The 24,468-nt window shown below is 57.5% G+C and overlaps 1 protein-coding gene across 2 annotated transcripts in view; it reads left to right on the top strand.

The window, feature by feature from the left end:
• WNT5B (Wnt family member 5B) overlaps positions 1–15,760 on the top strand; it is a 77,455-nt gene extending 61,695 nt beyond the window's left edge. For both annotated transcript variants that reach the window (XM_031444390.2, XM_031444391.2), the window contains exons 2-5: positions 4,166–4,313; positions 5,316–5,563; positions 10,080–10,372; positions 15,302–15,760. In XM_031444390.2, coding sequence (XP_031300250.2) covers positions 4,234–4,313; positions 5,316–5,563; positions 10,080–10,372; positions 15,302–15,760 — 1,080 coding nt within the window. In that variant the 5' untranslated portion in view covers positions 4,166–4,233. The remainder of the gene's footprint in view (positions 1–4,165; positions 4,314–5,315; positions 5,564–10,079; positions 10,373–15,301) is intronic.
• Positions 15,761–24,468: the final 8,708 nt, after the last annotated feature.

Raw genomic sequence — 24,468 nt, 5'->3', positions numbered from 1 at the left:
GGCTCTGGGAACGTTGGAAATTACCGAAGTCCTCCTTTATTGCAGTATCTCTCCGACTCTTCCAAAAGCACCCCGAGGTTTTCTCTCAGACCAAACCACACCCTCAGGTGTTCTCCTTCCCGCTCTGCCCCACCCCGTCTCTCCAGTCCTCCATCCTGACGTGGCCGGTCCCTCGGACAGCTCCGTCCTGCCTTTCGGGGAGCTTTCTCACGTCCCCGCGCTGGCCCCGGGCACCTCCATGAGCAACACCTTACATGAACAACTGAGGAGCGTGCCAGATCATCCCGTGTCACGTGACTGCGGTGGCAGGACCACACAGGAAGCTGGAAGGAGGGTGATGGGGGCCTCCTTTGGAGAGCGTGGTCAGCGAAGTCTTCTTTGAAGGTGCGCCCTCAAGGACAAAGGGGCCTGCCCTGCACAGGGAGAGGCGCGGCCCATCCAGAAGGCAGCCAGGCCCAAAGTGCGGCACGTCTGTGCCTTCGGGACACTCTGGGTCTACTGCTCGGTTCCAAGGCAGCGCGTGTGGTGGTGCAGACTCGATGCCTGTCCTCTAAGTGCTGTAAACGCCACGTTAGAGAAGGAGCCTCCTGGCGTCGGATTAATCAAAGACGGCTTTTTGGAGGACGTGGACCTTGAGCGTGGACTTGAGAGGAGCCTGGGGTTGGGTCACTGGACAGGAGAGCGCGTCCCCGGAAGAGGATCAGAGTGCGGTCTTGCGGGGGAGGCAGGCCTTGCTCTGGGAGCAGGAGGAGATTGGAAGAGAGACCCCGTGGTGGGAGATTCGGGAAGGGAATGGGCGGCAGGAGGAGGCCAGGGTGGTGGTTGTGGGGGCTCAGGGGCTGGGAAGCTCTGGGAGTTCTCAAACGGGGGATATTCTGGCGTGTGGTCAGCACTGTGGGAAGACCAGCGATGGAGCCCCGCGGGCTAGACCACAGGGGGGCTCACTGGGAAGTGGGCAAGGAGGAAGGGACTGGACCGCATCGCAGGAGACGCCGACAGGTGCTCTGAGCTCCAGGACGAGCCTTCTCCACGGAGGACACGGAGTGGCCCAGGGGAGGGAGGGCTCGGGACTGCGGCTCTGGTACCCCTCCCCCTGCCCCCATGCACGGAAATCCTCCCGCCAAGGGCAGCACGTGGACGGCGCCCAGGAGTTCACACGGGGACACGGCCCCTCCCGAGTGGCTGCGGCCGTCGGCCTCGCTGTGGCAGCATCGCTAACGCACTGCAGATGGTCTCTGGACCACACGCCGCAGCTGCTCCTCGGGGCACAGAGGAAGAAGTCTCCACGCAGCCTGTGCTTGCGGGGAGGGTTCTAGGTGCGGGGAGGGTTCTAGGTGTGGGGCTGCCTGTCTGGGGCCGGGGGCAGGTGTGGGAGGTGACACCACTTCCTGGGGACTCGGCTCTGGGAAGGCCAGTCCTGAGCGCCCAGGGCTGGTTCTGTGGGCGGCCAGTGAGCTTGGCGAGCGCTTGTGCCGTGGGTTGGGGTTTCCACGGCGTTACTGCTCCAGGTGAGGACGGCACGCGCGACTTCAGGGACAGAGCTGCTGGGGTGGCTCCACTCGCCCGAGTCCCTCTTCCGGTCTCCTCACTGCACCTCTTAAGGGAATGAAAATTGGTGGCTGAGTCCAGCCAGGAAAAGTCCCACTTCCAAATATGCAGCCCTTTGTTTGTGACACAGTGCTCTCAGCGAGGACCCCGGGTGTGCACGGGGGTCCGATGAGCAGCAGGGCCACGCCCTGCTACCTCCCCATCCTGCCCAGTGGTCTGGGGAGATGTTCCCCCAGGGGCCCTAAGTAAGGTGAGCATCACCCTCACCCTTGACCCTTGCCCCCACTTGGGTTTCCCCGCAGTTCACTGGGCCTGACCTGCTTTGTACTTACTTGTCCCTCGCTGGTGCTGAGGGCCCTATGTGGCACACACCGGCCCCCAGTGCACGTCTGATTAATGACTGCTTTGAATAAATGAATGAATGCATGCATGAGGCAGTAGGGCAGAGCTCTGACCCTCTGGAGGGGTCCTGACTGACAGTGTCGCATGCCCCCCTTGGCCAAGGAGAGACCCTGGACCCCGCCCGCTGTGTTCTGTGCTCATTAGGTCAAACCCTCAGTTGACCCAGCTTCCCTCTTCCCCAGCCATTCAGCCCAGGCCCATGAGACCAGCTGCTGACGCTCCCCTTCCCCTCCAGCCCTGCCCAGGAAAGCAGAGGGGGTGAGGGAGGCTGAGAGCTGCCCGCTTGCTCGGTGCTGGGACGGCTGGGGCTGGGGGGTCGCATCTGGGGAGAGAGCGTCTCCCGAGGGTTGTGTTTTGGGGGGAAAACATTCACCTTAGGGGGCCGTACATCTGGGAGGCAAAGAAAGGCCCCACCGCACAGGCCTGGGTCTTTTTCTTCTTTTTTTAGTTTTTGAACGACGTCTTTTGAATGAGCTGAGAGTTTGCTGGAAAGCACCCGGTGGTGGGAACATCTGCCGGAGAGGCTCCCGCCTCCGCTCATGTTTACGAGGGCCGGATTAGCGGCTCTGGGCAGGTTTGGCCTCAGCTCTGTCAGCCCATCCCCTGTGGTGACTCCTGTCCCCAGCGTGGCCTCTGGTGAACCTGGGATTCACAGAGCCTGATGAGACGGTGGGACACAGGCGAGAGACGCCGGAGTCGGGGGGACTCACGGGGATCAGAAGCGTCACCCCTGGGAGAGAGAACTCAGCCTGCAGGCGGGAGACACTAGGACCCACTTGGCGGGAGGCCGGGTGGTGGGGGCCGGCCTGTGGGGGAGCGGGTGTGGGAGGGAGAAGACCAAGGGAGGAGGGTGGCTCGGCCCCTTCGGTCCCCAAGAAGGGCTGGTCGTGGAGTTGAGGATGTTTGGACAAGGAAAGTCTTTGAAGCTTTTCTCGTGTCCTCCCGGCTCTGGCCCTGGCCCCCTCCCCTCCATAAAGCCATTAGCTTCTGGTGCCAGCCCTATCTCTGCCCCATCTCTGGTCCCAGTCGGTGCATTCACAGACCTCCTGCCCCGAGGGACGGGGAGGATTTATGGGGGTGGGGGGCCGGGGGGAGGGGGCCTCGTTAGAGGAGAAGAGGTCTGTTGGGAGAGCAGGGTGTGGGAGCTGTTGTCGGCTGAGAGGCGGCTCATTTCCGAGCGGGCTCTGCATGACAAAGGGGCAGGAGTGAGTCCCCCTTTGATCTGCCCCCTGCTGGCCCCACACACCTGCCTGCTGGTGCCCCTGCCCCCGCCGAGACCTCCCTCCCGAAGAAAAGCCAGAGGGGGTGGGGACAACGGTGGCCCAGCTCCCCTGGCCCTGCTCGGCCACCTTCCTCCCCTGGTGGCCCCGGGACCGCGACATCTGGGCTGATGCCCCAGAGCTCTGGCCGCCCCTCCCGGAGAGCCAGGAGACCCTGCACTGCGCGGTGAGCTGGGGGCTCTTGGAGCGTGGAGCCCGTGTTCCGGGAAGGTTGGGGTGCTGAGGGGCCGCGGGAAGAAGGGGCTCTGGGGTACGGGTCATGCCCTGGCTGGGGGCCCAGGGAGCAGGGGGTGCGTTTCCAGAGACTCACTCCTTGAAGACCGGGCCTTCAGGGGCCCTGGGAAAGCTGTTCTGGGCACAGCCGGTCTGGTTCGAGGGTGGCGGGCCCACCGCTGCCGGGGGCCCTGGAGGGTGCAGAGAGGGCCCCGCCAGCCTAGCTCTGGGGGCAGCCTTTGTGCTTCTCGTGGGGGGGCCTTGAGAAGGTGACCAGCCCTCGCCGTCTCCTGCTGTCACTCCTGGGGAATATGGGCTGGGGCTGGGAGAAGGAGTCTTGAGCGAGAAGGGTGCAGATTGAGAGGGAAGCCGGTAAACCAACTCGCCGGTAGTTTTTAGCGCCACGTGGGCAAGGACGGTCAGACAGGTACACCCCTGGGAGGGGCGGGCGGGCGTTCTGGAAGGAGGGCGGTGTGCGTGGCAGCAGCCAGAGCATCTCCCGGAACGCTGCCCGGGCCACACTGTGCCCGCCGAAGGACTCGTGTCCTCCCTTTTCTGGTCCCTCAGCTCCCTGTACCTTTTGGCAGTGGGTCTGAGCAGGGGCCCCAGGTTGGGGCGAGGAAGGGAGGGAGTAGGGGAGGTTGGAGACAGGCTGGCCTTCCCGGGGAGCCGGCTCTCCCGGTGCCCCCACCCTGACTCTCCCTTGTGTCTGTCCTCTCCAGGGAGCCCAGTCTCGGAAGCCATCAGTCCCGGGGTCTCCCCCGGGCCCTGGGGAGGGCAGAGGCGGACCATGCCCAGCCTGCTGGCCCTGCTCACCGCTGCCCTGCTCGCCAGCTGGGCTCCGCTTCTGGCCGAAGCTGGCTCCTGGTGGTGAGTGCGGGGCCGCGCCTGCCGGGCGGGTGGGAGGGTGGAGAAGGGACGGTCCTCTACCAGCAGCCCCGGGAGGCCCGGGACGGCTCTGTTCCTCACCCAGGCCCCCCGAGTTATGCAAAGGCCCCCCGACAGGCATTTGGTCTTTTCTCTGATTCTGTCCACGGCCCCTTTCTGTGGCCCTCCCTCCGTCTCTGGGGGTTGTTAGAAATAGCTCTTCTGTTGCTGTTGGACCAATAAGGATATTGATTTTTTGTTGTTGGCGGTGGGGGCGAGAATTCCTGGTTTACGAGCCTGAAGACCAGATGAGGGATTTGCAGGACCACGCGTGGCTTTCCTTTGTCTTTCTGAGTCTGCTGTCACTGCCAGGCATGTGCCCCACTGCCCCCCAACCCCCGCTGGGCGTGGTCTGTGCTCTGCTCCCATTTTTCTGTTCAGATGACAAATCTGCAGCCACCTCCAGCTTCACACTTGATTCTACCTGGTGGGTGGGGGAGGCGAAGGGAGAGCCCTGACTGCCACAGTGGGGTCAGGTCAGGGGCCAGCGGGTGACGGGAAAGTGACAATTTTAGAATATGCTGTCGTGTATGTAAATGGGCCTCAGTTTTCGAGGCATCAGGGGAGCTCTCTTTAGAGGAATTTATTGCTCTCCAGTCCTGCTCTGGTCACTCCTTCTCCGGGAAGCCGCTGGTTCTCCTGCAGAGGTGTGGCTTCGCCCGCCCGCACCGCAGGCCCAGCCCCACGCTGGCTTCTCCTTCTGGAAGCCTCTCCCAGCTCTGAGCACTCTCCCCTGGCTGGTCCCAGATGCTCAGTTCTGTCTCCCTGCTCCACATCTCTGGTGTCATCTGTGTTCATGCCTCAGTTTCCCTCTGAAGTCAGGGACTCTGTGTTCAGGGCCTGCATGCGGAGAGCCCCCCCGTGACCTTGCTGAGCGACCGGCTGCTGCCCACGGGCCGTGCTCACTCCTGGCCCTTCTGTGCCTTCTCTGCGTCACCACTGTAGGTCCTTGGCCATGAACCCGGTGCAGAGACCTGAGATGTTCATCATCGGTGCCCAGCCGGTGTGCAGCCAGCTGCCGGGGCTCTCCCCTGGCCAGAGGAAGCTGTGCCAGCTGTACCAGGAGCACATGGCCTACATCGGGGAGGGGGCCAAGACGGGCATCCGAGAGTGCCAGCACCAGTTCCGGCAGCGGCGGTGGAACTGCAGCACCGTGGACAACACCTCCGTCTTCGGGAGGGTCATGCAGATAGGTAAGCCGAGCCACCGTGCTCTCCTGGGCTGGGTCCAGCGCTCCGGGGACAGGGGCAGGTGTGCAAGGAGGGGGAGCTCAAATAGCACGCTGGCCCCGGCTTCCCCGCCCGCGTGTGCTCTCTCTGGGCAGGGGGCAGGGTCCGAGTCAATTTAGGGTGGATTCGGAAGCCCACCACACCAACCACTGCCCCCAGTCTCAGCACTGGGGCCTCCTCCTGGGCTGTGGGCAGAGAACTGAAAATCGTAGCCCTGAGTGTCCCCAGATTTTTGCCTCTTCTACCTGGACCCCGAGAGAGATAGAAACTTCGGGCCAAATTGGTGGTGGTGGTGTCATTAACCCGACCCAGATCCAGTCCCGGCCTTTTCATCTGAAAGCGGCTAGAGGATTCTTCAGCTACCCTGTTGCTTCCATGGAGGTGTGAGCTGGGGTCTAATTGTTTTGGGTTCTTTTGAAATGCAATCCTCCCCTCTCTGGCAAGAAATTGAGAAATCCGGGACTATTCGAGAGGGGTCTTGTCCCAGGGCCATAAAAGGAAGGTGTTAGAACCCAGCGACCCTCCCGGGCTCACGTTCTCCCAGGACAGCTCCCTCGCAAAAGGCGGCATTCTGGAGTCCCCTGGGGCTGAGATCTTCCCGAAGAGTGAGTCCAGCAGCAGGGAGCAGGGGAGTTAGGGTTCTGCTCCCCTGGTGTGGAGGCCCCTCCCCCTCCTGCCCCACACTGAGAAGGAAGGTCCCGGGAAAGTACGCTCGGACCTGTGTTTCTCTCATCTTCCTTCAGCATCAACTCAAGGCCCGTGAAAGGAAGGCTCTCGAGTTCCTGTAACAGTGCGACTGGGCGCCTGTCCCAAAAGAATGGGCTTGGGGCCCCAGGGGGACTCATTCAGAATTCATCAGCCCTTCCCAAATATGCAGCATCTGCCCTCCTCCCCAGGAGGAGTCCTGGTCAGCAGCTCTTCCTGCTACCGTCTTCGGGGAGGAACCCCGGGTGGCTCCGGTGTGGAGCGAGGCAGCCGCGGATCCCTTTCCTTGGGACCGAGTGTCTGCCAGATGTCGGCCACATCCTCCTCACGTGTTATCTTGCTGTGAAGGCCAAGCAGTGGGCTTAACTCTAAGGCAGGAGGGATGTCAGGAGCAGAAACACAGGGTGCAGGTTTGCATGGTGGGGTGTGTCTCCGTGCCCTGTTCTGTTAGCAGTGGAGCCCTTCGGCTTGCCTTCTGTGCACTGCCCCCTTTTGCGGCTTCTGCGCAGGCCGGTGCTGTGCAGGAAGCTGTCCTTCCGCCTCCTGCTGGGCCCAGGGGCGCTGGAGTCCCATTGTAGTGGCCTCTGGCATGACTTCCAAGACTCCTCCCCGCTTTGAGCCACCGCAGGCATCCCCCACCAGGGGGCAGCAGAGCGGTCCAGAGGGCGATTGGCCCCTCACCTGGTGGCCCCGGAGGCAGGAGGCACGTACCTGGTGGCTGGGCTGCCGTGGAACAGAGGGCGTGATGCTGTCCTGCGGTCTCCTTGTCAGGGAAGACACAAGATCTCTCAGTGGCCCCATGGCTGCTGGTTTATTAGCCTTTCTCCTCTCTGGATTGGTTCACATACAGAGATGCCCCCATGCTGCTTATCCACTCAGAAGCCCCAGTTCCCTCCTGCTTGCTGGGGGCAGCACAAGGTCTGTTCCTCTGTCCCCAGAGACACACGAGCTGCCACAGGAAGGCAGAGCTGCCTGCCCTCGGGGCTGAGGATGCCCCCCACCCAAGGAGGCAGATGGAGTGGCCACGCTTCCCCCGGGACCCACTGGGGTCCAGCCCCACGGCCCTGGGACCCTCAGAGCCAGAGGGTGTGCAGGATCACGCCCAGTGCTGCGGGAACGTTTTTTTAAAAGGCAGTTCCGAGAGCGGTGACTCCGCTCGGAGGAGCAGGCTTGCTGAAGGGCAGTGGAAGGAGTCAGACGTGAGCAGCTCGGAAAGGGGGAAACAGCAGAGGCACGCTGGCTGTTCTCGAACGCTGCAGGGCTGTCAAATGGGGGGACTCGCTCCGGCAGGGGGAACTTACAGAGAGGCGTGTTTCAGCTTACTCTAAGAAAGAACATTCTGCTGATTAGAGCCATTTAGAAAAGATGGAGTGGGTGGCCTTGGGGATGCAAGCTGCTTCTCCCGGGAATGCTGTAAAAGCAGCTCTCACAGCGGTTGGAAAGTGGATGTGGGCCCAGCCTCAGAGGCTCCTGCCTGCCCAGGATGCCAGGTCGGGGTGTTGAGGCCCCATTGTGGGACGACTTCTCAGGCATAACTCCCTCAAAGAGGGGCCGGGCCCTCCTCCCTAAGACCCCTTGGCCGTTGTACCCCCGTCTGACTCCCTGGACCCGACTCTGGACATGGCTCACACTGGCGCAGGCGTCAGTCCCGATGGCTCGATCCTGAGCGTGACTTCCTGCACCACCCGCTTGTTCTCGTGCTGTTCCCACTCCACGTCCTGCCAGAAGCTGACCCCTGGTTCACGGAGAAAAGCTGGCTTGCCCAGTCTGTTCTGGCTGCGAACTTCACCGTGTGGCGCCTATACAGTCAAGCAGTGGGGCCAGGTGGGAGGTCGTTCTAGACCCATCCGTGACTGCAGGCCGTGGAACGTCCACCTTGGGCCGTGCAGGCTCGGAAGAGGGGGACGTGGGGACAGAAGGTTCTGCCTGGTCTGATCGCTGAGATCAGGACTGAATCTCAGCTCCCTGCTGAGGGCCCCCTCCCCCATACTCGAGTCCATCTGAGTACTTACAGCTTTACAGGCTGTAACTCGCAGGCCACACAGCTCAGCACCCTGAAGGGCCCGACTCAGTGTGTATTCACAGGACTGCGACACCGCCCCCACTCTCTCAGTCTAGCACGCTTTCGCAGCCCTACAAAGAAACTGCATACCCTTCGTGGGCACTCTCCATCTCTCCCCCCTCCTCCTGAGCCCGAGGCAGCCACTCACCTTTCTGTCCCTACGAATCTTCCTGTTGTGGACACTTCATATAAATGGGATCATACAGCATGTGGCCCGTTCAGTACGAAGTGCAGCTTGGTCACTTAGCACAGTAACTCCACGGTCACCCACGTCGTGCATGTCCCGGCACCGCAGGACCCTTCGGGCTGAACGACGTCCCACTGCACGGGCACTGCCGCCTCTTGGGTGCCTGTCCGCCTGCTGGTGGGCAGTCCGGCTTGTTTCCACTTGGGGGCTGTCACGAATGATGCTGCAGCGAACGTTCACGGACAAGTTTTTGTGTGGACATACGTTTTTGTTTATCTTGGATATATTCTTAGGAGTAGAATTGCTGGCAATTCTACGTTTAACCTTCTGAGGGGCTGCCAGACTCTTCCAAAGCAGCCGCCCCGCTCAGCGTTGCCAGCGGCAGCACAGGAGGGCTCCGGTCTTCCGTGCTCTCATCAGCTCGTCAGCCGTTGCCTCTTTGATTCGAGCCACCCTGTGTCTTGTGGTTCTTCTGTAATCGCGGTGCAGTCAGTTTACAGGGCTGTGTCAGCTGCTGGTGCGCAGCCTCATGCTTCAGTCGTACGTGCACATCCGTATGTTCGTTTTCATGTTCTTTTTCATAGCGTCTCGTGATTTTGATCTGCATTTACGCAGCGCTCGACTGTTTTTTTGTTTTGAGTATTATTTTTTATGAAAGTTTTTATTGAAGTAGAGTTCTATCATGTGAGTGGGGTTTTTTTTTATATTTTTGGAAGAGTGATTTATTTATTTATTTAGGTTTTTTGGGGGGTGTAATTAGGTTTATTTACTTCTTCATTTTTAGAGGAGGCACTGGGGATTGAACCCAGGACCTCTCCATGCTAAGCTTGCGCTCTACCACGTGAGCTACACCCTCTCCCCTTACTGTGTGAGTTTTTAAGTGGTTCGCCACGGCGACAGAGAAGTGCACAGTTTGGATTTTCCACTGGAAGTAAACGATCTGGATGTGTAGAGAGACCGTGCTGACCGTCCCGTGGACTTGGCTCCCCAGGGCTGTGGCACTTGAGGCTGTGTGGACCATGGAAGAGGGAGAGGGCTCGGACGATCCTGGAAGTCGTAATTCTAGTTCGTTTCCACTCCTGGTCTCTGCCGCCGGCAAGCTAGGTCGTGACAGCCGTACAAAGGACAGGCGTGTGACTCACGGAGGGTGAGGACCTGGCGTCTGTGAGGGAGAGGTGTTTGCCGGGACAGATCGCACTGTTGGGCCTGTTTCTCCTGTCTCGTTCCGTCTGTCCCAGCTGTCCCAGCCGTCCCAGAAGTACGTTAATGCCCACCCCTCGTCTGCTCAGGTCTGCCCCCCAGTTAGCCACTGGTGCGTAAACTTCTCCGGAATGAATGCCGGAACAGGTCAGGGCTGGAGGGGCTCCTGGTCCAGGGCAGATTGTAACCAGGAGAGCCTCCCATGGAGGTGAAAGGTGCTCCCTCCTGGCATCGCCCCCTCCCTGGTGGTCTTCAGGCCACTGCAGTGCCAGCACCCCCGGGCACAGCAGGAGGGAAGGGCCTGCAGCCTGTCTCCTTGTCCGCAGGGAGCCGGGAGACCGCCTTCACCTACGCCGTGAGCGCGGCCGGGGTGGTCAACGCCATCAGCCGGGCCTGCCGCGAGGGCGAGCTGTCCACGTGCGGCTGCAGCCGGACGGCGCGGCCCAAGGACCTGCCCCGGGACTGGCTGTGGGGGGGCTGCGGGGACAACGTGGAGTACGGCTACCGCTTCGCCAAGGAGTTCGTGGACGCCCGCGAGAGGGAGAAGAACTTCGCCAAGGGGTCGGAGGAGCAGGGCCGCGTGCTCATGAACCTGCAGAACAACGAGGCGGGCCGAAGGGTAAGCGGACCCCCGACACATACACCCGCATGGCAGACCCTGCCCACAAGCACACCTGGTCGGCGGACCCTGCCCCCCCCCCCACCCGGATGGCAGCTTCTGTCTCCCTCCCCCACCACACACGCACACCTGGCCCATTGGCTGTTCCTGGGCTGGGGCTGCACAGCGACTGGGGTGGGGTCCAGGAAGGCAGTGGGTCCCACCACAGAGATTCTCACCCAGGCTGCTGACCGGGACCCTGATTCCAAAAGGTTCCATTTCCCAAAGGGCACACACAGCTGTCACTGTCTTCACCTCGTTTACTTTTCTGTCTGTCCCTGTAGGATTTAGGTGCAGTCTTTTTTTTTTTTTTTATTTACTGGGGGGAGGTAATTAGGTTTACTTATTTATTTTTAGAGGAGGCACTGGGGATTGAACCCAGGACCTCGTGCATGCTGAGCACACGCTCCACCACAGAGCTCTACCCTCCCCGCCAGGTGCCGTCTTGTCATCAGTCCCAGGCACATGAAGAGGCGTTCTTGTCTTGACCGCCCCTCCTTTGTGATTTGAAGCTGGGGCGACTGGGAGCTTAAGGCCCCCAGACCTAGTCTAGGGCGGAGCTGACCTTTGAGAGCTGCTCTCACGCGTCCCCAGAAGCCTGCGTCGGTCCTGACGGCAAATGCACCCCCAGGCTTTAAGCATGAGCAGAAGTGTGGCAAGTGACCATACTTTGAAGGCTCAGTCCGACCAATCTCATGTAAGATGCCACGGTCTTCTGAGCCTCCAGTTCAGTGGAAACTGAAGTGTGGTTTTGGGGGGAGCTGTGTTTCTTGCCTGGGCAGGGGCTCCGGGCTCCCTGCACGTGTGCTGGAGAGCTGGTGCCGTCTCCACCGGCGCCTTGCTCGGGAGGCCCCCTCTGAGCAGGCGGCCCGCCCTCTCTCCCAGGCTGCTCCGCAGAGTCTGCCTCTGGCCCCGGAGCAGAGGGCTCGCGCCGTGGGATGCTCTGCCTCGGCTGTTCAGGTCTCCAGTGCACGTGTGCGTCCAGGGCTCCCTGGAGAGGTCTGAGGCCTGAGAGCTGGGTGGCCGGAGGCGCTCCTGGTGCAGTCCACACACTTCTCAGGAAAGCACACAGCCCTCCTTCTGGGAGCGTGCCGTTCACACTCAGAGCTGTGTCACGCTGGGCTTGGGCCCCAGCAAGATTCTGTGGTGAAGCCAAAGATGAGCTAACTCAAAAACCGGAAAAGCCGTTCCTGGAGGGAAAAAAGTAAATTCAGAAATTTTCTTTTGTTTTCTTTTTTTTTTTAATTCTTTTTATTTCTTTGTTTTTTTGTTTTTGTTCATTTCTCCTTTTTTATTTTTTAATTTTCTTTTTTTTGTTGTTCGTTTAATTTCTTTTTGTTTAAATTCAGAAATTTAATGGTTCATTGGTGATTTAGTAACAGGATATAGATACACTTTTAAAAAAGTGTTTATATATTAATTTTAGAAAATTTAACCCATGTTTTGTAGGAACACATAGCAAACAAAGGGAGCTAGAAATGCCTTTTCTCTGACTGGGGACCCTGTGGTGCTGGCAAAACGTGATGCCCGCGTGTAAACTTAGCGCCATCACCAGGGTGACAGAGTCGAAATTAGAATTGGGCAGCGCCAGCGTCTTCCTTCCAGAGCCCCCGTCAGAGGCTGGTTTTGTTTGGCCAGCCGTGGGAATCGTCTGCAGTGGTGTCGGGAGTACAGGGTGTGGCTCTGATCTGTGGCTTCGTGTGTAAACAAGGCAGAGAGCCCAGAGCCCTCGGATCACCTTCCGCTCTTGGGGTGTCTGTGGAGGCGTCTCAGTCTCCCAGAACTTCCTCCTTCTGTCTGCCAGGCTGGGTGTGTAACCATGAAAGAGACTGTTTTTTTTAAAAAAAAAAGAGGTTGAAGTCTCCATTTTATTTCCGGGATGCCCAAATCCCACCTATTTTTCAAGATCTCAGTTCAAAACCACCTACTCCTGAGGTCTTTCCTGTCCCCTGTCGTCGTGGTCTCTCTGCGTCTCACGTGCAGTGCGGTGTTTTAGACTTTCTCTGAGGCATCGTCCCCCCCACGGCTGCAGTCCCCGAGGACAGGGGCGCCTTGGACCCCTGCTGTGCGTTCCACAGGGGTGGGGGCACCTGACTGTGCAGAGACGAGGTCCCTGAGGCCTGCTTTCAAGAGGTCAAATTCAGGGGGCTTGCCTGTCTCTGCTGTCCTGGGGGCACCATGGCGGACGTGGAGGGGACTGGGCATTCTTGGGGAGGGGCCAGGTCAGCCCCGTCTTGACCCCACTTCTGCTGGCTCCTCACGGCGTCGCCCTTGTCTGTTTGCTTTTTCCAGCCCTTATCTGGCCGGTCCTCCCCGCACCCCTCTGTGTCTTCCCTGTCCTTGCACCTCCTCACAGCGCCTTGTCTTCCCCGGCCTCCGTCTGCTCCAGGTGCGGAATTCTGTCCCTCTGTTTCTTACCCTCGCCAGGGAGCAGGCACCCCCACCTGCCACCTCCCAGCCCTCACACCCTCACAAACAGTCCATCGGTGCTGGCAGGGAATGAACGTTCCCTGGATTACTGTTTTACAGCCTGATCCTTTTTTTTAAGTGAAATATCTAGGATCTGACATCCTGACCACAGAGTAAATCTTGGGGTTCCTTTGCAAGAAATTTCTCTTGGCCTTTGAGGGTCTCCAGTGACCCCATTTTGCATATTCAGGGCAGGAGCAGGGGGGTGACACTGCCTTGTCCCTCAAGGGCCGCTAAACATCTTCCAGATAAAGCTGACATTCCTGCCCGTCCCAAGCCCGTCACACCATCAGAGAGACATGAGAGGGCCGGGTGCGGGGGGGCTGTGCTGGGGGCAAGAACTGAGAAAAATGGTAACACAGTCTGTTGCTTTTGCAGTGAACCGGAAGGGCCCCAAGCTGGGGATTCCCCCTTCTCTTGCGGGAGGAGCGTGTCCATGTTAGCCACAGTGAAATGCTTAGAACGCAAGCCTTCCTGTGTGCATGATGTCTGTCTTCCCAGAGGGAGGGTGGGAGGAACGTCTAAATAGAGGGGTCCAGTGAGGCTCTCCCCGCTGGGTTGGTTTTTACTGAAATTCCTGTCCTTCCTCGGGGGCCTCACTTCCTCCCCAAATCTCCCGAAGTGTCTGCTCCCAGGGGAGGTGCCTGTCCCTCCCCCAGCCACTTAGCGGTTCACAATTTTAGGCCCTTAATGTTTCCTCCTTCCAGCAGCGCCAGATGCCTGACTTCCGCCTCTAAGCCCAGGACCACTTCCAAGAAATCTCAGGCTCCGGCTCAGTCCCGGGGTATTTGTGCCGGGAGGGTGACTGCAGGCCTGTCTTTGAAGTGCCTGCTGGGACGGGCGGTCAGTTCCTCCGCGCCTGGGGCCTGGAGCTGCTGCCAAGGGCTGGTGCCTCTAACCCTGGGTGGGGGCCGGCCTGCGCTCTCCACCCTAATCCCTTTTTAAGCCCCAAGGTTGGAGCCAGAAGTGAAGGTCTTCCTGACTCCCTCCTGGGTGGCCCCATGCAGGTCATTAAGCCTCTGCAGAGGGGCAGTTTCTCCACCCTAAAGTAGGGGGGAAGCTCCACCCCAGGGGAAAACCAGGACGACTTTCGACAGTAGTGACGCGAGCTGGTGCAGGCGAAGCTGTTCCTTGCACCTGCAGCGGCCTCCACAGCCACAGCCTGGGAACTCTGGGAAAGAAATCCGAGCGAAACCCCTGACAAATGAGTCCTGCCTCCGTGGGTGACAATGGCTGTGGCACGAGAGAGGGGCCTGCGGGGGCCTGCGTCTGTGTCCTGCCATCTGCACGGCTGGGCCCGCTGCCAGGGACTGGACACGGCGCGGCCACGGGCTGTCGCCGAAGAGTGCTTGGTGAGCGGCATGCGGGTCCACGCCCGCTTTTACCCTTGGACCTGGGACAGCCCAGGTCCAGTCCACTCCCCTTGCTGGGTCCAGTGACGTCCAGGTGGATTTGCTTTCCCAGGAGTCACCCCTGAGGTGGACCTATCAAACAGCTCTTCCATCTCAGGCGGCCCCCACCTCCCCTGCGTCACAGCCTCTCCAGGTGGGAGGCCTTGTCACAAATGTGCCGTGGTTTATGGTGAGGCTCCTGACGGGAATGCAGAGCTAATGGCCGGCTGTTAACACAGAACAAGGGGCCCTCCAGTTCCTAGGGGGCTTGGCGGGACTGGGAGAGTTTCGGCTAAGCGGGGCTCTGCCAGTGGTTTCTGTGGTTTTTTCTTTATCACTTGCATTTTTTTAAACTTTTTTTTATTGAGTTGCAGTCATTTTACAATGTTGTGTCAAATTCCAGTGTAGAGCGCAGTTTTTCAGTTACAGGTGAACACGCATGCGTTCATTGTCACATCCCCCTCCGCTGTGAGCCACCACAAGGTCCTGTATATGTTCCCCTGTGCTGCACAGTGGTCTCTGTTTCAGGCTCATGGTCTGGGCTCTTTTTCCTGACTTGGGCTCTGTACCGTGTAAAAGGAGGAGTCATCTTGTTGGTTTTTATTTGAGATGTTTTTCCCCCTTAACAGAGGCGCTGGGGATTGAACCCAGGACCCTGGGCACACAAAGCACGTGCTCTCCAGCTGAGCTGTACCCACTTCCCTTGTTTGGGACTTTGGTCAAGATGGAAATATCCTTTTTCTCCGATGGTAAAGATGACACATCTAACAAATTTCCAGGAATGAGAAATGGGTGACGTAGGAAGGGCAGGTGCCTCCCTGGTGGCTGATCAGACGCAGGTGTCACCTCCCAGCGTGTTCCCATGTGCTGCTGCTCTTCTGGAAAGGCCTTTGGATACAGTCGGGAAGCCGCCCCTGCGCCCGCACGCTCCGCCCGCCCTCGCCTGCACGTGGCGGGGGCGACCCCAGACGCCCTCCGGCGCCTTCCCTCGGGGATGCCCCTGCTCACGCAGTCTCCCTCCTCCCCGCAGGCTGTGTATAAGATGGCAGACGTAGCCTGCAAGTGCCACGGCGTCTCGGGGTCCTGCAGCCTCAAGACCTGCTGGCTGCAGCTGGCCGAGTTCCGCAAGGTGGGGGACCAGCTGAAGGAGAAATACGACAGCGCGGCGGCCGTGCGCGTCACCCGGCGGGGCAAGCTGGAGCTGGTCAACAGCCGCTTCAACCCGCCCACGCCCGAGGACCTGGTCTACGTGGACCCCAGCCCCGACTACTGCCTGCGCAACGACACCACCGGCTCGCTGGGCACGCAGGGCCGGCTGTGCAACAAGACGTCGGAGGGCATGGACGGCTGCGCGCTCATGTGCTGCGGCCGCGGCTACGACCAGTTCAAGAGCGTGCGGGTGGAGCGCTGCCACTGCAGGTTCCACTGGTGCTGCTTCGTCAGGTGCAGGAAGTGCGCGCAGACCGTGGACCAGTTCGTCTGCAAGTAGCTCCCGGGGCCCGTTGGTCCCTGGCCTCGCCTCCGCTCCGCCTCACAGAAGTTTATATTATAGAAGTCTATATAAATCTATTTTATATTTGTATAAATAAAGGGATGGATGGTAAATCATTAAAAGAAGAGAATGGAAAGGAAAAGCTTATTTAAGAGGTGCTGGAGGTCCCTGAGGGTCGGGCTTGCTGATCCCCTCCCCGTGGGGGGAGGGGTCCTTCCCCCACTCTGGCGAGGACGCTCACCATGCCGGTCCCCCCACCCCGGCCTTGGGGAGAGAGGTGGCAGCCGGATGGAGATGATTGTGTCCGGAGTCTGTCGGGTGGATGACTGGCCTGGGGAAGGAGGCTGGAGTGCAGCTTCGCCTGGAGATTTTCAGGGTCTGGTCCAGCAGGCCGACTGGTTCTGGAAGAGGCCCGGTGCTGCCTGGCGTGTTCCTTTGTGTGCGTGCTTGCAGGCCCCATGTCATCACTGACCTGGGAACCCCAGGGGGACCAGCGCCCCGCCAGCCCCCGGGCCGGTTGCTGTGGCGGGAACTGCTCTTCCTCGGTCCTCTGGCTCCCTGACACCGAGAGGGAGGGGTCGTTTGACCTGCCGCGTCCGGAAAGATGGAGACTGAATGTCTGGGCCCCAGCTGCAGAAAGCAGGAGGTGCAGGCGGAGGGCAGGTCGCACCGAGCTCCCTCCCGTGCAGGGAGCAGCGACCTGGGAAGCTGCTGCCGCCTCCCTGGCCCCGCGCCGCCCCGCCCCGCCCCGCCCCGCCGTTGAGGGAGGCTGGGTCAGGCTGGGGCCGCTGCATCTCAGCCCCAGGTGTAGTTTCCCTCTGGCATTAAACGCCTTCCGCTGAAGTTGCTCTCTCTCCTTATTTGGACACACAACTCTTTCCTGGGTCTCCTTCTATTTTCGATCTGATCCTTGGAGCCCTGCTACAGGGTGCAGGAATGGAGGAGGGCGGGGGAAACAAGACTCTAGAGCTCTAGTCTGGTGCTTGGGGGGGGGGGCATTGTGAGCATCAACGAGGTGACGCGCGGAAGCCCTGTCCCCGAGAGCAGCGCAGAGTTCAAGAGTAGCTGTTAATGAGCAAAAGAACTCAGAGATTGAAGCTTAAACCCCGGGTTTCCCTCCTCTCCCCCGTCTGCCCCATTTTGCCTCCTTCCAAGTTGCTTCCTGGGCTCTTGGTTACGCACAGGCCACGGGGATGCCCTCTGTGGGCCTCTGTGTCTTCCATGTCCAGTTTTGGAGCATCTGGGACAGCAGGGGTCCAGGAAGGGAGAAGCATCCTAGGAAGGGAGGAAGGAGTTTCTGGGAGAGATGTGGAGCCACACTGCCTGGGGATGACCAATAGCCACTAAAGACAACAGTTTTATCTTGGAAAAGTTTGTGTCTGGGGAAGCGATGAGATTACAGAATTAACCTGATTATAACGAGCAAACGATATTGCAGAACATTGTAAAGGAAGTCCTGCTGAGTCTTTAGTATCTACAGAGGAGCCTCTAAGGGTTTTGAGACCTGGTTGGCATCACTGTTGCCCCCTCCTACCTCCGTGGTCTAGAGACCGGGAGGTACCCTCTGTCTGCTGCTCAAAATGTTTTAAGAGCTGAGATCCAGTTCATTCTCAGACACTTCAGGAAATTAGCCAAGAGTGACTTGTCCACAAAATCAAACAGTGACCCCCATGCTCATGGCGGGAGATGGATCCCCCCGTCACGTCGAGGTGCCCCTGCAGAGCTGTGGCAAGGGAATGGGGTAGATAATCAAGGTTTTCTTTCTAACGTGGGGAGGAGGTTGTACGTTCAGATACCTGTGTGGTTGTCGCGGGCACTGACAGGTCTCAGAATTATCTGACTTTTGGAAGAGGTTGGGATGAAGTTAGAGTTGTTGTCACGGGCTCGTTGAAGCCTGGTGAGTTGGCAGCTGTCTGTGAAGTGACCGGTGATGCTGTGCGAACGTGGCTGGCAACATGGAGACCGGCCCCGAATGAGCTTCTGCTCAGGACCACAGAATGTTTGAGCAGGAAGCAAGTGTGGCAGTCAGACCTCCAGCTACCGGGTTCCAGATAAGGCCCTCCAGACCTTGAGCAGGTCCCAGACCTTCGTGTGATGCAGAAATTCAGAGTCCTAGACCGCCAGCTCCAGAAAGTGTAGGTCTGCGGTGGAGCCGGGACCACTGCAACCTTAACAAGAACACCAAGGGATTCTGTGCTGGTGGTCCAGAGACCCCACTGGACCCCCAGTCGTTGAGAGCTAACCCAGGACCCACAGGGAGGTGGGCAGCCGGGTCCTAATTCCCGACCCAGCCCAGAATCCCTTGCACCTGAAACGTATGAACGTGCAATCTCATTGAATTGATGTCCCGCCTGGACCAAGCGGTTCTAGGCCCCAGGGAGGCTTTTTGATGGGGGAGGATGCTGGCGCAGAGCAGAGCTGATTTGCCCTGGAATGTCCCCCCCAGGGCTGTGGAGGGAAGCCGACAGATTCATTGTGATTAAGATCAGGCAGTATTTTTTGAGCTCCGTCCATCTGCACGCATTCACCTCGTCTTCAAGATACAGTTCGGAGAAGGGCATGCCTGACCGCCTCCATGTAAAGCAGATGGGAGGGCGGGAAGACAGCCCCTGCCGGGGCTGAGCCGAGGACAGGCCCTGTTCCTAACGGCTTTCTGAAGAGCATCTCAAAACCTGGATTCCAAGTCTAATCAGAGGACTCGCTCAGTCGGCAGCCGCGCTGTCTTTTGAGGTGAGAAACAGAACTTGCTACTTGAGTTAGACCCCCAAATTCGTTATTGCTCCTGAAATTCTCCTCTGCTTCCTCCCTTAACTCATTGTTATTTTCTTGAAGCTTTGCTGTCCCCTGGAGTTCCAGGCACCAGCGAGGGCTCTGTGGCCGGAGTCGCTCCAACCAGACGGAGATGTCAGAGCTGCAGTGACTTACCAGGGAAGAGGCCTGTTTTGTGGGCTGAGAGCTGCAGGATCCCAAGAAGGTGGGGGAAAAGGGTCATTTCCATCCGGAAACAAGCTCTGACTCATTGCCAGGGCCCACGGGCCCCGGTCGTGTGTATTCGGGGACCTCAGTGTGTGTGCTGCACGTGTGTGTGTGCTCTCACGCCCGCCCGCAGCCACCACGCACACAGGGATGAACGTTTTCATTAATTTGGGGGAGGAGATGGAGAGGCGCTGGAGGCGTGGGGTATGTGAAAGAAAAAGTAACCGTCACCACGTCCGGCTGAGACGCTGCAGCACAGGGCCTGTCTACCGGAAGCCCCTGCGCTCCGGTTGGAATGACAAGCTTCGTGTCTGGAGGGAATGTCGGGGGCTGAGAAGGGCCACGGTCGCTGAGTCTTGTGAGGCCTTTGTTCGGTCAGAATCCGCCCTGCAACGACGCCAAACAGTAAGTAAAGGCGCTTTACCGCCTGGTTTTCCATACGAACTGCGGGTAACTTACCCAAAGGTGAGAAGGTTGGGGCCCAGGTGTGGGGTCAGAAGGCAGGCATCGTGGAAGACAGGACACCCCACACACTTGGGTCATGAGCCGCCAGGTGCTCCTCGGGAGACTGTCCCCACTCTGCTTCTCCCCCACCGCCTGCCTTTCTGCCGTCACTCTGTCCATTTGCAACTCTGCCCCAGGCGGCAACAGAAGTTAGAACCTGGGGCTTCTGATAAACGAGGGCCTGGGAGAAGGGGCAGCTAGAATTAGGTTTTTAACTGGCTGCGAATTTAAAATTTGTCACTTATGTGTATTCTCTGCTGCTCCCCACGGTAACTGGAAATGGTCTGCAAGCTGCCCCAGCCAGAGCAGGTAGGGAAGGCAGCGTGGAGAGAGCTTGCCGCAGAGTGGGGTGGGGTTGCAGACCATCAGAGCGGCTGCTCCAGGGCGGAAAAGACACCCTAGAAAGCTGAACCCTTTAGCCCGATTTTATTTTAAAGCCAAAAGGGAGATAGATTGTTTCACAGGACCAGGCGCTCCGGTACGCTTTCTAAGCCTGGGGGCTGTGCTCTGTTGGGTCAACCAGCCCTTCAGCTCGTCTGGTCCCTGATTTGAAGTTGTCTTCTCCTATAGGTTTATGGGATTTCCAGAGACGTTCTGGGGAAAGAAATGTTTCCTAAAGGAAGGCTTTATTTATTTGTTTATTTATTCATTCATTCATTTAATGGAGGGACTAGGGATTGAACCCAGGACCTCAAGCATGCTAAGCACGTACTCTACCACTGAGCTGTACCCCGCCTCAAAGGAAGGACTTTTTAAAAAGCCCTTTGGTTCCCCAGCGACGTCTCCCAGAACCTGAACTGGTGCCTAGCAGAGAAAGCATTCGGTAGATAACTGCAGGATGAATGATGCTTCTCACTGAGCAATGAGGAAACCAAGGGGAAAGGAGATTGTCCGGCACACTGTATAGTTTGTTCTCTCAAAGTTGCAAGTAACAGAAGTCAACTTGAGCCAGCTTAAAGGAGGGAGGTGACATCAGGGTTCAGGAGGGTCCCATCAACTCCGGGTCCCAGGACCCACCAGGCCCTTTGACTCTGCCCTGCACCCCTGCACCCTTCCCTCCCCTGCACCCAGCTCCTCGTGGCGGGAATCACGGCAGCACCGAGCTTACAGCCACGGGAAGTGGCTCTGACTCTGCGGGCCTTGTCCCAGGTCCCAGCGGCCTGGCTCTCCCCACCACCCCAGGACCTCGGTGGAAGTTACGGATTCGTGCAGGCGGGGCGGGGCCTCCCTGCTGACCGCTGGGTGGGAGGACGCGCGTCCCAGTTCCTTGCAGGCGAGCCCTAAGTGTTTACCTGGAAATGCTCGAGGGGAGTCCCTTCTCCGCGACAACGCAGCATTGTGGGACAGATCCTGAGACTTTTCTCAAAGAGGTGAAAACCTGAGCTCACGCAAGCGAGAGGAAGAGGCTCCCACCCCCGCTACCTCTGCGGATGAGATGAAACCCGTTCTCTGTGTAACTGGGTTGGGGAGGGAAGCAGCTCAGAAGTCACCTACCAGACTGGACTCGGGGACAAGCCCACTGACGCGCTGTCCTGCAGGAACCGTAACTTTCGACACTGCGCGGGATGTGAAGGGCCAGGCACTCCTGCTAACGACTTAAAGCGCCTCCTCTTTGACAGTCGTAACGGCAGCAGCACCTGCTCCCTCCATCCTTTCCCCAGCTCTGCGAGGTCCCAGTCCTCGCCGCCGAGAAGAAACACCCTAGAGGGCCGAGGGCCGCAAGATGTCTCCGTAAGTCCTCTCTGGCTCCCGGGCTCGGCAGCGGTGGCAAGCACGAAACTTTACAAACGCCCTGTGGCCAGCCTGCCTTTGTCCCTCTGGATCCGAGAGCACCCGCCATCCTGCCTTCAAACCTCGGGCTGTGACCGGAAGGAACGTCCCCAGAGCAGGAAGTGGCCCACCCCCACGTGTGAGGAGCCGCGCTTCCTTCCTCGTTTTCCTTCTGAGTCTCCTCCGTCTGGGCCGGGGCCGGGGCTCCGGCCGCACCGGTCAGGCGGGCTGCTCTCCTGTCCGGCCACGCGGTGTCGCTGCTCTGTCAGCTCCGGCCAGGGGTCTGCGGCTCCCACCTTGGTTCCAAAGTTGGTCCTTGTGGGTCGAGGGTAGAAAAAGACTCTGCACAGCAGCAGGGCTGAGGTTTAGACTTTCCCTTTGGACGGCTTTGGGAAGAATTAGGTCAGTGTGATTTTACTTTTTTTATTTTTTTAATTGAAGTATAGTCAGTTTACAGTGTTGTGTCCATTTCTAATGTGCAGCAAGCATAGTGATTCAGACAGACATGTATGTACATGTGTTCCTTTTCATATTCTTTTTCATTATAGATCACTACAAAATATTGAATATGGTACCCTGTGCTGTACAGTAAAAACTTGTTGTTTATCTATTTTATATACAGTAGTTAGTATCTGCAAATCCTGAACTCCCAATTTATCCCTTCCCACCCCCTTCCCCCCGCCCCCGGTAACCACAAGTTTGTCTTCTATGTATGTCTGTGAGTCTGTTTCTGTTTTGTAAGTACATTTGTGTCTTTTTTGAGATTCCACATATAAGTGATATCATATGGTCTTTTTCTTTCCCTTTCTGGCTTACTTCACTTAGAATGACGATCTCCAGGTCCATCCATGTTGCTGCAGATGGCATTATTTTATTCTTTTTCATGGCTAAGTAGTATTCCATTATATAAATATACCACAGCTTCTTTATCCAGTCATCTGCCTATGGACACTTAGGTTGTTTCCACGTCTTGGCTATTGTAAACAGTGCTGCTGTGAACACTGGGGTGCAGGTGTCTTTTGGAATTAGAGTTCCCTCTGGATACATGCCCAGGAGTGGGATTGTGGATCACAGGGTAGCTCTGTTTTTGAAGACTGAGTGTGAAAGGAAGATGGCAGTGCCTAGCCTGGCTCAGATGGGCCATAGCGACATCCAGATGAGAGAGGAGCTCGGCCTGGAGGGTGTCATGTGTTAACCGCGGTTTATTCCCTGCACCCAAGTCATTTTCAGACAGCAGATACAGACACCTTGCATGCGTAAATGTCATCATTGTAAAGGCAGGTAATAATTACAGCTACCATTTATAGAGTGCTCACTGCATACCAGCTGCTTTGCGTGTATCATATGTAATTCTCCCAGTACCTCTGCAAGGCCGGCTTTATGATCCACATATTACCGATGGGAAAACTAAGGCTCAGAGAAGTTGAGTAACCTCATCTGACTCACACAGCTGCTAACTGCTGCTGCCTGACTCCAGAGCATTTTCTGGTTCCTCAGTGGATTCTGGGTAGTCCCAGGATTTAGTCACCTGAAATAAGAGGTGCCCATCTCCTTCTGAGTCTCAGGTGTACAATAATCTTCCCATCTTCCCACCATGAATTTTGCAGGAGAGGGATGAGTGGGGAAATTTCTTCTGATGGGGCACCTGGTCAAGGGAACTTGGCCACCCTGAACCTAAAGTAAGAGGACGAGGCGAGCATGGCTAAGGACACAGAGAATCTGCACAGGATGAAAGCAGGTGTGGACGTGCATGTCGAAGCAAAGAGGATGGCAGAGAGCTGAGCTCGGGGCGGCGTGCTGAGGACCGCAGGATGAACCAGGTAACTCGTGTTCCATGTCAACTACAGAGCTGCCTCATGATGGGTTCATTTTGCACAAGACATTTGGGGTTTTTTGTTTTTGTTTTGTTTTTTTACTATAGTCAGTTACAGTGTGTCAGTTTCTGGTGTACAGCAAAATGCTCCAGTCGTGTGTGTGTGTGTGTGTGTGTATTCATTTTCATATTCTTTTTTGTTAAAGGTCATTACGGGATATTGAATATAATTCCCTGTGCTATACAGTAGAAATTTGTTTTTTATCTATTTTTATATATAATGGTTAACATTTGCAAATTTCAAACTCCCAAATTTATCCTTTCCCACCCCATGCCCCCATCAACGTAAGTTTGTTTACTATGTCTGTGAGTCTGTTTCTGTTTTGTAGATGAGTTCATTAGTGTCTTCTTTTTTCTTTTTTTAGATTTCACTTATGAGTTATAGTATACGGTATTTTTCTTCCCACCTCTGACTTACTTCACTTAGAATGATGATCTCCAGGTCCATCCATATGGCTGCAAAATGGTGTTATTTTATTCTTTTTTATGGCTGAGTAGTATTCCACTGCATAAATATACCACAACTTCTTTATCCAGTCATCTGTGGATGGACACTTAGGTTGTTCCCATGTCTTGGCTGTTGTAAATAGTGCTGCTGTAAACATTGGGGTGCAGGTGTCTTTTGGAATTAGAGTTCCCTCTGGATATATGCCCAGGAGGGGGATTGCTGGATCATATGGTAAGTCTATTTTTAGTTTTTTGAGAAATTGCCATAGTGTTTTCCATAATAGCTTTTGTTTTTGATTGTCTGAAATTTTTAATTTGTTCTGGCAGTGTAACTAACACAGCATAAGGACTTAAGCCCTCAGGCCATATGAGACTTGTGGCCCTTGGAGAAGGGCCCCGGCAGGAGGCAGGAGGATGGACTCCTGGGAAGGAGAGGCCTGAGCTGCGGGATGACTGTGAAGGTTGTAGGGGTCAGGGATTAGAGAAGGGTGCCCCCCTCCCTGGACCTACAGGATCTGAGCTCAAGAGGAAAAGAGTGGAATGAAGCTGGTGGGGGCACGAGGCTGGGAAGAAGGGGTTGCACATCCCCTGGGTCCCTGAGTCAGACCCTGGGCTTGGCCTTCTGCCCCAGAGCGCGTCTCTTCCTTGTGAGCTGTCCAAACTCGCAGGACCGGAGTGCCGGCTCTCTCGCCCTCCTGGCCCGGCTGCTGGGACTCCCCTGTGTCTCAGAGCAGCAAGGTCTGTCTGTCCTGCTGCCCAGCTGCACCAGGAGTGTGGGGACGTGCGGCCCTCTGGGGCGGGAGGCCTGACGTCACAGTGGAGAAGCAGACATTCTCCATCGGGCGCTTCCCCGAATTTATACAGACCCTGCTGCCTGCCCCAGGTCTGAGGAGCCTGAGATTTGGAACAGTGGTGCTCTTTAAAATTCAGACTTGCTCTGAAAAAGCCGGGTGGCTGAGGCACCTGGGGAGAGGAGGGAGGAGACAGAGGGAGGTCTTCCGATTCCAAGTGAGAGGGGGCAGCTCTTCCCAGGGGGGTGTTGGCCGCTTCCGGCTGCAAACTCAGAGCTCTCGCCAGTGCTTCTGGGTCCCCATCCTCTCTATCTGCTCAGAGAGAAGGGCGCCTGGGACCAAGC

The sequence above is a fragment of the Camelus dromedarius genome, chromosome 25 (genome assembly GCF_036321535.1).
Source record: "Camelus dromedarius isolate mCamDro1 chromosome 25, mCamDro1.pat, whole genome shotgun sequence".
Lineage (NCBI taxonomy): Eukaryota > Metazoa > Chordata > Mammalia > Artiodactyla > Camelidae > Camelus > Camelus dromedarius.
Note: the sequence above shows the minus strand (reverse complement) of the source record. Positions and strands in the feature narration are given on the sequence as shown.